Genomic DNA, 11,401 nt, shown 5'->3' with positions numbered 1-11,401 from the left:
CTTTCCATAGTTTGGCTGTTGTGGACATTGCTGCTATAAATATTGGGGTACACATACCCCTTCAGATCACTACATTTGTATCTTTGGGGTAAATACCCGGTAGTACAATTGCTGGGTCATAGGGTAGCTCTATTTTCAACTTTTTGAGGAACCTCCATATTGTTTTCCAGAGTGGCTGCACCGGCTTGCATTCCCACCAACAGTGTAGGAGCGTTCCCCTTTCTCCGCATCCCTGCCAACATATGTCATTTCCTGACTTGTTAATTTTAGCCATTCTGACTGGTGTGAGGTGATATCTCATTGAGGTTTTGATTTGGATTTCCCTGATGTCGAGTGATGTTGAGCACTTTTTCATGTGTCTGTTGGCCATTTGGATGTCTTCTTTGCAGAAATGTCTGTTCATGTCTTCTGCCCATTTCTTGATTGGATCATTTGTTCTTTGGGTGTTGAATTTGATCAGTTCTTTATAGATTTTGGATACTAACGCTTTATCTGTTATGTCATTTGCAAATATCTTCTCCTATTCTGTCAGTTGTCTTTTGGTTTTGTTGACTGTTTCCTTTGCTGTGCAAAAGTTTTTATCTTGATGAAGACCCAGTAGTTCATTTTTGCCCTTGCTTCCCTTGCCTTTGGTGATGTGTCTAGGAAGAAGTTGCTGTGGCTGAGGTCGAAGAGGTTGCTGCCTGTGTTCTCTTCTAAGATTTTGATGGATTCCTGTCTCACATTGAGTTCTTTCATCTATTTTGAGTCTATTTTTGTGTGTGGTGTAAGGAAATGGTCCAGTTTCATTCTTCTGCATGTGGCTGTCCAATTTTCCCAACACCATTTGTTGAAGAGACTGTCTTTTTTCCATTGGACATTCTTTCCTGCTTTGTCAAAGATGAGTTGACCATAGAGTTGAGGGTCCATTTCTGGGCTCTCTATTCTGTTCCATTGATCTATGTGTCTGTTTTTGTGGCAGTACCATACTGTCTTGATGATGACAGCTTTGTAATAGAGCTGGAAGTCCGGAATTGTGATGCCACCAGCTTTGCTTTTCTTTTTCAACATTCCTCTGGCTATTTGGGGTCTTTTCTGGTTCCATACAAAGTTTAGGATTATTTGTTCCATTTCTTTGAAAAAAGTGGATGGTATTTTGATAGGGATTGCATTAAATGTGTAGATTGCTCTAGGTAGCATTGACATTTTTCACAATATTTGTTCTTCCAATCCATGAGCATGGAACATTTTTCCATTTCTTTGTGTCTCCCTCAATTTGAACTGCTGTAATGTGTTCACTGAAACATTTTGACTGGCATTAATGCTATATGTTCCTGCGTTTATATTAAAAATTCACACACAAATGACAATGGAAAACCTGCCAATACCTGATTTCTGTCCCCTATTTTTCCACTTGCAATCAAATACTTAGGTACCTTTTGACCCCATGGAAAAAAAATATCTAGTGTTCAGAACTACCAATAACAGGAAGAAGATAATTTTTTTTTTTTTTTAAGAAATGAAATGTTTTCCATCATAGTGGATTCTTAAGCACGTTCTCCACGTATGCGGCGCGCTAGCTGGATGTCTTTTGGCATAATTGTGACACATTTGGCATGGATAGCACACAGGTTGGTGTCTTCAAAGAAGCCCACAAGATAGGCCTCGCTTGCCTCCTGCAAAGCACCAATAGCTGTACTCTGGAATCCCAGATCTGTTTTGAAGTCCTGAGCAATTTCTCGCACCAGACGCTGGAAAGAAAGTTTGCAGATCAGATTTTCAGTGGATTTCTGATAACGTCTAATTGCACGGAGTGCCACAGTCCCAGGCCTGTAACGACGAGGTTTCTTCACCCTTCCAGTAGAGGGTGCACTCTTGCGAGTGGCTTTTGTAGCCAGTTCTGCCTCGGTGCTTTATTCACCGGTCGAGGGCACCTGGGTGGCTCAGTTGGTTGGGCGACTGCCTTCGGCTGGGGTCGTGGTCCCAGGGTCTTGGGATCGAGTCCCGCATCAGGCTCCCTGCTCTGTGGGGAGCCTGCTTCTCCCTCTCCCACTCCCCCTGCTTGTGTTCCCTCTCTCGCTGTGTCTCTCTCTGTCAAATAAATAAATAAAATCTTAAAAAAAAAAAAAAAAATCACTGGTCGATTTGCGGGCAGTCTGCTTTGTAGGAGCCATGGTACAGAAACCTCCTCACTTACCCCCCTTCTCCTTCGGCTGGAGCTCGCGGAGCTAGAGGCGGTGCTGGCGTTGGTGAGCGATGGCCGCATGGCGGCGGCTGCGAACACCCAGTCTGGTTTCTTGACAGAAGAAATGTGCATATTGTTAATTGTGTGTTAGGCCTTCGTTATACTTGTGGTAACTTTCTGCTTGGGCTCCCTTTCTTGCTGCTATTATGAACTTCTTGAAGCAGAGCTCGGGCCGTATCAGTACCTTGCTGGAAAATGTGGACATGGTTTAATGCCCTGACTCCTTAGCCAGGTATGTTTGTTCTTCAGGGTCTGATCTTACAACTTTTCTCTGTTTTCTCTTAGTCCCTTTTGAACATTCTTTGCTCTAGCCTCGCCAAGCAAAAATGGTTCTCTGTCATGCATGGCCTATATCACATGATTCTAAAATATGGCTTCTCGGGCGCCTCGGTGGCTCAGTTGGTTAAGTGACTGCTTTCGGCTCAGGTCATGATCCTGGAGTCCAGGGATCGAGCCCCGCATCGGACTACCTGCTCAGCAGGGAGTCTGCTTCTCCCTCTGACCTTCCCCCATCTCATGCTCTCTCTCAAATAAATAAGAAAAATAAAAAAAATAAGTAAAATATGGCTTCTCGTTGATTCCCTATGTCAGGAATTCCTGGTCCGCCCCATTCTATCTACTCTTTATCGTCCTTCCCATGTCCAAATCCTTCTCCTTTACAATGATCAGCACACTGAGTGGTTTTGGAGAGCTGATCCCCATCCGACTGTCTTTTTGGTTTGTTTCCTCCTGTCTTCCACCAAGCTTGAACTTATCATCTGTCCATCCAGATGTAGTTTCTCTAATCTGAAGTTTCATTGCATTTTCTCTATGCCATATTTTGTGGCATAGTTACACATTTGTCTTATGTTCTCTATAAGAATGTAAACGTCTTTAAGGATCAGTATTTAATTCATATTTCTATCCTTTCCTATTGAGTGTCCTCTCATACTTTGTACATAGCTGACGTTCAATAAATACTTGTTGGATAAAAGCTGTTGAATGAATACTGGGCACACAAATATTTTAGTTTGTTACTTACTTTGGGCATATGCCTGAAGGGTAAACCAAGAGATAGGTCTGAGATTAAATGTGATAATGTCTTTGCAATCCTATGTGACGTATAAAGTTCTATAAAGTTATCTGTTTTTACTATCAGGATAGAGTCATCTGCCTAGAGTATTTGTATCATTCTTGGGCTGGTCAATAGTGGCTTTGATGGTTGTGATCCATACAAGGCTGAATTTGGGGAGAGGAAGAGGGAGGAAGTAGGTGAAATTTGTGTCCCCACCCTACTACTTTACAGTAGAAATGCACTTTTATTTTGTATCTCATCGCTGTTGGGGCAAATCCCTCTATGCTATTAAATCTATCAGGTACCTCACCTCATAAAATGAAATATTTAAGTGTCCTTCCAAATTTACCACACAGGAGTGCTTTCTTCTATAAGGAACTGTTTGCTATGTTATGAGAATTGAGTTTACCCTGAAGCAGTAGTTTTCAGTCTTCACTGAATAGTAGAGTCACCTGGGGAGCTTAAAAAAAAATCCCAATGCCCAGATCATACCCTATACCAATTAAATGAGGATTTCTAGTAATTCCATTGAGCAGCCAATATTGATCATCATTGCACTAAAACACTTACCCTGGTTATAACATTTTTAGGTCTTTCTTTCCAGTGAAAGTTCTTTTTTGGTGATGGTTACTTGCTTTAAAAATTTTTATTTCTTTGTTTCATGTGTAACCAGAAATCATACTCCAGGTTTTTTTTTTCTTTTTTTACAGCTGTATTAAAGTATAATTGGTATATAAAACACTACACATATTTAATGTGTACAATTTGATGAGTTTTGACATACGGAAATACCCATGAAACTACCACCACAATCAAGGTAATAAATATAACCATCATCTTCCAAAAGTTCCCTCTGCCCCTTTGTTTTATTTTGTTTTGGTTTTGGTAGTAAGAACACATAACATGAGATCTACCCTTTTAGCCAAGTATTTAAGTGTACAGTATAGTATTGGTAACTGTAGGCTCTATGTTGTATAGCAAATCTCTAGAACTTATACATTTAGTGTAACTGAAATTGTATACCCATTGAAAACAACTTCCCACTTCTCCCTTCCCTCCAGCCCCTAGTCACCACTATTCCACTCTTTGATTTATGATTTTGCCTATTTTAAGTACCTCATATAAGTGGAATCATAACCTGTTTGTCTTTTTGTGACTGGCTTATTTAGTTTATCAAAATGTCCTCGAGGTTCACCCATGTTGTCACATATGGAAGGATTTCTTTCTTTTTAAAGACTGAATAATATTCCATTATATATACTATATTTTCTTTTTTTAAAAAAGATTATTTTTAAGAGAGAGCATGATACAGATTTGAATTTGTAGATGTCTTTGGGTGGTATGGACATTTTAACATTATTAAGTCTTTCAATATACAAACACAATGTCTTTCCATTTATTTGTATCTTAAATTTCTTTCATCAGTGTTTTGTAGTTTTCAGTATACATATCTTTCATCTCTTTGGTTAAGTTTATTCCTAAGTATTTTATTCTTTTTGATGCTATTGTAATGGAATTGTTTTCTTAATTTCCTTTTTGGTTAGTTTGTTGTTACGTGAATAGACTATTTTTTTGTCTGTTGATTTTATATCCTGAAACTTAGCTGAATTTGTTTATTAGCTCTGAGAAGGTTTTTTTTTTTTTTTTTTTTTTAATGTTTAGGGTTATCTACATGTATGGTCATGTTATCTGCAGAGATAATTTTACTTCTCCCTTTCTGATTTGGATGCATTTTATTCCTTTTTCTTGCCTAATTGTTTTGAACAGAAGTGGTAAGAATGGGCATCTTGTCTTGTTCCTGACCTTAGAGGAAAAGTGCTATGGACTGAGTGTTTGTGTTTTCCAAAATTCATATGTTGAAACCCTAATCCCCAGTGTGATGTTATTTGGAAGTAGGGCCTTTGGGAAGAATTAGGTCATGAGGTTAGAACCCTCATGTATGGGATTAGTGTCCTTATAAGAAGAGAGAGATGATTTCTCTCTCTCTCTCTCCGATGTGAAGATATAGCAAGAAGGCAGCTGTCTACAAATCAGGAAGAAGGCCCTTACCAGGAATCAAATCAATTGGCATCTTGATGTTAGACTTCCTATCATATCCAGAACTGTGAAAAATAAATTTCTGTTGTTTAGGCCACTATAGGATTTGTTATAGCAGCCTGAACTCAGGCAAAAAGATTTCAGTTTTTGATGGTAGCTGTGGACGAGTCATATATGGCCTTTGTATGTTGATATAAATTCCTTCTGTACCTAGTTTAAAAATGTTTATCATGAAAAGGTGTTGAATTTTTTTTTTTTTTAAGAAAAGGAGATAGAGTGGGGAGGGGTAGAGGTTGACAGAGAGAGAGAGAGAATCTTAAGCAGGCTCCACACCCAGCATGGAGCCCGACATCGGGCTCAATCTTGCAACCCTGAGATCATGACCTGAGTCAAAATCAAGAGTCATATGCTTAACTGACTGAGCCACCCAGGTGCCCCAAAAGGGTTTTGAATTTTGTCAAATGCTTTTTCAGCATCAATTAAGATGATTATGTGACTTTTATCCTTCATTTTGTTATGTGGTGAATAACATTAATTTATTTGCAACCCAGAGATTAACCCCACTTGGCTGTGGTGTATGATCCTTTTAATATGCTGTTGGGATGAGTTTGCTAATATTTTGTTGATGATTTTTACATCTATATTCATCAGTGATATTGACCCATAGTTGTTGTTGTTGTTTTTTTTCTTGTGGGATCTTTATCTGGCTTTAGTGTCAGGGTAATTTTGGCCTCAAATAATGAGTTTGGCAGTGTGTCCTCTTCTATTTTTTGGAAGAGGTTGAGAAGGATTAGTGTTAGTTCTTTAAATGTTTGGTAGAATTCATTAGTGAAGCCATCTGTCTTTTCTTTGTTGGAAGGTTTTTGATTACTGAATCAGTCTCATTACTTATTATTGGTCACTTCAGATCTTCTATTTCTTCAGGATCTAATCTTGCTAGGTTGTGTGTTTCTAATAACTTATGCATGTCTTCTAGGTTATCCACTTTACTGGCTTATAATTGTTGATAGTTGTCTCTTACTATCCTTGGTATTTCTGTGTTATCAGCTGTTAGGTCTCCTAGGCTTTGTGGCTCATGTTCCCCAGTACAGTTACAATTTACCTAACAGTCTTATCTCACTGGTATTATAATATGTGAATATTTTTCTTAAGGTGGGATGTAACAGGAAAAAGAACACTGGGAGTTGGAACATCTCAGATCAAGTCAGTGCTTGCTCACTACCAACCAGGGACAAACGTGCAATCTAGCCTTGGTTTCCTCATTTGTAAAATTAAATTATTTCCAAGGTCTCCTGTTCAAATGCTTGAACCACTAATTTACAAGTCCAAGTGGGTGACAAATTAATACTTAAGAGCCTAAGGCTTAGAGTCCAACCATCTGGATTTGAATCCAGGCCTTACTAATTCCTGGCCTCTAGCTTGTCTTCACCTACTGTTGTAAAATGGGTTTTTCCAAAGCAGGTGCTGAGAAGTTTGGTGTGTAGGATATTTAGGAGTCAATATATGTGAAAGGGAGGGAAAGCAAACAGGACTGGGCAGAGAGAAATTGAGCTGTGATATAGGCCTAACAAAGACTCCACCAACCATGGGGAATTCTGGAACATATATACCTGTCAGAGTTGCCCCAGGGTGGAGTCAGGCCTTAAAACCCTTTTGTTATTCATTGCTTCCCTGGAAAGAATGTATCCTTGGACAAAGGGCTCTCTGAGCTGAGGAGAACCTTGAAGTTGCTGATAGCTGGAGGAACAGTCCTTCCTTGAAGAAGTATCTGGGTGGTGATTTTCACCACAACTACCAGACACTTTCGTAGCTCATTGGCCAAGTGGTAATAATTTACTTCCTGGAGTATTGTGATAATTAGATAGATTATTATACATAAAGTGCCTGAGGCAGGGTGGGGTCAGAGTAAGCTCTTGATATATATTATTGATGGTGATGACATTGAAGTCAGTGCTGTAGAATTTTTGAGCTGTCAGGAAAGGTGGAGTTCATCTAATTCAGTAGTTTTCAATTTTCAACATGTATTAGAATGACTTGGAAGTCTTGTTAAAACACAGGTTGCTAGGCCCCAGAGTTTCTGACTCGGTAGGTCTTTGGATAGAGCTTGGGAATTTGCATTTCTAAGTTCCCAGTCATGCCAATGTTGCTGGGTTTGATATCCCGTTGCTCTAAACACTTCCTTTTTCAACCTATGACAGTCACACAGGTAATGACTGGCCAATGTCCAATAGTTAGGTTGTAGCAGAAGTGGAATTATATGCAGAATCAATATTCCCAGTCTGCTGCTTTTTCCACTTTTGTAGGCTCTACAGTCATTTCAACATGGAAATGACTTCCTTTTTAGAGCCAATACCATCCGCAGAGAATACAAATATTTTGTTTGCATTAAGATTTTTCAAATATGACTAATCGCATGTGTAAAACCTGAATCAGTACACTTGTTTCATGAATTCCTTCAGGTAATTACTTTTGTGGAATAATTCCTAGTGGTACATTTCCCTTTTCCAGCACTCCTGGGGATATCTGAAATAAAAGACAAGTGTTTTGCCCTAAAGTTTAATTAAGAAGTTTAATTAAGAAAAAATACTATATAGCATATATCAAACTTTAGTGCAAATGGAAGTCATGAGAGTTCCTGGATCACCTGAGACTATGGAACTCATTCACATCACCTGCTGATACAGAAGTGCCATTCCTTTCCTAGCACCCAGACACTGAGCCTCGCTTGCTTCTGTATTTATCCTCCTGCCTTTCTCCATCCTCCCCAGCAGGTGTGACTTCCATCTCCCCTCACCACCCTCTATGTGTACCCAATGTAAGGGAGCAGAATTTGCCACTTCAAAATATGTCTCTCTGGCGTAAGTATTAGGCTGATTATTATCACTATTATTATTATTATTTGAGAAACTGCAAACACAAGAGAAGCTCTAAGAAAACTAAGGAGAAAAGTTACCCTTTTGTGAAAGCCATTAACATGTATAAAGGAGATCTCCATTTGAAAGGGTGTCTCCCTCACTGTACAGAGAAAGAGGGGGATGACCCTAAATCTCCGGAAACTCTATCAATGGAGAAGACAAGGACTTAACTCTGCACAACAACCATATACTTGTTATTTCTTAGACCCCCATAACTCCCTCCCTACCCCAGCATCTTCTTTTGTCTTTAGCTATTCATATTTAGCTTTTTGGTATTTAAAGTGTTGGCTTCAGGCATTTTGGAGAGTAAGTCAGCTTTTCTGGGTCTCTCCCATGAATACATGTAAGTCACTTTTGTTTATTTTTCTCCTGTTAATCTGCCTTCTGTCAGTTTAATTATTAGACCACCAAAGAACCTAGAAGGGCAGAGGGGAAGACTTCGGCCCCTACATTAACATATACTCTGAATCCTCTTCCCTCCTAGCTTCTTCTTTCTCTCTCCTAGGCTCACCCTTGCATGTGCAAATGCTAAGTCTTAGAAAAAAACAGAACTGCATTTGCTAAATTAGCTATCTCCTCTCTGTGTTGACAAAAAAGTAAACCTCTTATTTGTTCAGGCTATAGTCTTGACTACCTTCTGAGATGCTGTGTGGGCTTTGTAATCCAGTGTCCCCTTGTCATGATTCTGTATCATGGAACTGGGCTGATTCTACCAGGAGAAGGGGAACTGGATCATTTTCTGAAAATGTCATCTTATTTTTGCTTTTACATCTTCTGGAGTGTCAAAGATCTCTTTTCATTTCTTCCTAGAAAGTGACTTTCATTTCTTTTATTTTCTCTTTCCCAACCTGCCTCCAAGGACCTCTTGCTAAAGCATATTCCTCCTGTATAGTTCCTTTCCCTAAAATGGATGTTTCCAAAAAGCAAGGAAAAAAGGCCTGGGTATATATTTTACTATTATTCAGCTTCTTATTTGAAATCAGAGCAGATGGGAATTGAGGCGTCAGATGGCATAATTTTAAAATGTGCTGAATGGCTTAGTCGGGCAAAGAGATGGAGATAGAGAGAAGAAATCCAGAAGTCCCACAGCCAAAATTTATTAGTAACCACTTTGACTTCAACTGATTCTTCCTTTTCTTTTTTCCTGCCTCACGATATATACAAAGAAGAAAAAGTGACAACAGGACTGGCTGAATAATTTGTAAAATTATTTGCAAAATAATTTGTAAATAGGGCCCAGTGCAAAATGACAATGCAGAATCCTTATTCAGAAATTAGCAATAATTTTAAGATGGTGACTGCAGAGCATGAAACCAAGCGTGGGGGCACTTCTGAACCTGGGCCTGTGAGAGTGCACAGTTGCATGCCCAAGAAGTTGACCCTGGGTAATAATCTTAACCTTCACCGTGGATGCCATTGACTTCCAGGCCAAAGACTTCAGGTAAACTTCCCTTTTCTAATTGTGTGTGACATCCAGCCAGACCTTTCTGTTTCTCACCTCATATGCCTTGACCTTGGTAAACTAGGAGGACTCCATGCTGCTTTGGTTACTGTCTTTAAATTATAGCCTAAAGGACCTTTAGGCCAGAACATTTCACCTGTGACATCATAACTATTCTCCAAACTTAACATTATCTTCTGGAAACTGATCCTCATGAAGTAACTGTGAAAAAGATACAACAGTCTTTTTTTTTTTTTAAAGACTTTATTTATTTATTTGAGAGAGCGAGCACATGAGAGTGGGGAGGGTCAGAGGGAGAAGCAGACTCCCTGCCAAGCAGGGAGCCCGATGCGGGACTCGATCCCGGGACTCCAGGATCATGACCTGAGCCGGAGGCAGTCGCTTAACCAACTGAGTCACCCAGGCTTAGAACAGTCTTAAGACAAAGATCTGCTCAGACGCTTATCTACTTAAAACATGTAAGACAATTTTTAAGTTCACTTGCGAGCTGAGGTCACTGGGGAAGAAGTGAAGACCAACATTGAAGAACCGATCATTATAAATGCAGTCTCTGACTCAGATGTGCCTCTGAGCTGCATACAATGTGCTTTGTGAGTTAACACAAATTGAGCAGGATTCTTATCTCAACATTTTAAAGCACTTAAAGCATAAGTTTTATGTCTTTTCTCTAACAAAGCATCTTAAAATGCCCAAAGTCAAGGGAAGAGGGAGCAATCATCAAGCTGATGTGAATGGTGGATGGCGAGCATCCTCTTGCTTTCAGTGGCCAGGAGAGAGGCTGGACCCATTATTTTTCAGTCAGGTTCCTGAAGTTGAGCAGAGAAAAAATAAATACAAAAGCTGCTGATACATAGGTTGATAATAGTTAAGTGCTGCTGGTACACTGCTCCAGGAATTCCAGGAGGTGCAGGTGGAAAGTGATATCTAAATGTGTTTTATAAAATGGCAAAATTAATTCCAAAGGGTACATGAGATACTATATCTTGATTCTGTTATCTCACCCACCAGTCATGTTTGCAGTGACTTATTTATTTATTTATTTCTGAAATAAGAATCAGTCCACAGAAGGTAGGAATGTTCCCTAGCACTCCCCTAGTTTTAAAATAATTCCTAAAGGTGTTATGGAAAGAAGGCAAGATGTATGCAGCTGAGTCAACTGTTTTGTGAGCTAGTAAGTGAAATAGAACTTTAATTTTATTATTTTTGTGGTTGCATAAATTGGAAGGAAGAAATAAAGGGAATGGCATAATATTTGGTATGGTCAGGAAAAGACCAGGTGGCCATCTGAAATATTCTGATTCCACTGAATTATTCCAATATTCCAGAATGAGAAATGTGGAAAAGAAGACCCAAGACATTGTGGAGGAGATGAGTGGGGAGGCTGCAAACGAGGGGTTCTTGACACTTAAAGGTGGCTCCTATGAGCTAAACTTCCTCAGAGTGAAAAATGCCTGCACTCTTTCTGTTTTTACCTCTAATATAGTTTCTTTCTTCAGTGGGACCTCATCAGTAATATTGGATGAATGAAAGGAAATGAACATTGGAGTATTTTGATTGAATTACAATATATAGCTGATGCTTGAACAACCCGATTTGAATTGTGCAGGTCCATGGATTTTTTTTTTTTGCAGTACAGTACTATAAATGTACTTTCCTTATGATTTTCTTAATAAAATTTTCTTTTCTCTAGCTTACTTTATTGCAAGAAT

General features: G+C 39.2%; 1 protein-coding gene across 1 annotated transcript; it reads right to left on the bottom strand.

The window, feature by feature from the left end:
* Positions 1-1,474: 1,474 nt before the first annotated feature.
* On the bottom strand, positions 1,475-2,153 carry LOC110588638 (histone H3.3C-like). The gene is made up of 2 exons (XM_021698992.1): positions 2,117-2,153; positions 1,475-1,879 (listed from the first exon to the last, which is right to left on the bottom strand). The coding sequence occupies exons 1-2, from the start codon at positions 2,151-2,153 to the stop codon at positions 1,527-1,529; spliced, it is 390 nt and encodes a 129-aa protein (XP_021554667.1). The 3' UTR covers positions 1,475-1,526.
* Positions 2,154-11,401: the final 9,248 nt, after the last annotated feature.

The sequence above is a fragment of the Neomonachus schauinslandi genome, chromosome 2, assembly GCF_002201575.2.
Source record: "Neomonachus schauinslandi chromosome 2, ASM220157v2, whole genome shotgun sequence".
Lineage (NCBI taxonomy): Eukaryota > Metazoa > Chordata > Mammalia > Carnivora > Phocidae > Neomonachus > Neomonachus schauinslandi.
Note: the sequence above shows the minus strand (reverse complement) of the source record. Positions and strands in the feature narration are given on the sequence as shown.

Excerpts from the sequence above, each read along its gene's own strand:
- LOC110588638 (XM_021698992.1), bottom strand. The coding sequence starts at position 2,153 with ATGGCTCCTACAAAGCAGACTGCCCGCAAATCGACCA. Across the intron at positions 1,880-2,116 it reads GACTGCCCGCAAATCGACCA|AACTGGCTACAAAAGCCACT; the intron begins GTGATTTTTTTT and ends GCACCGAGGCAG.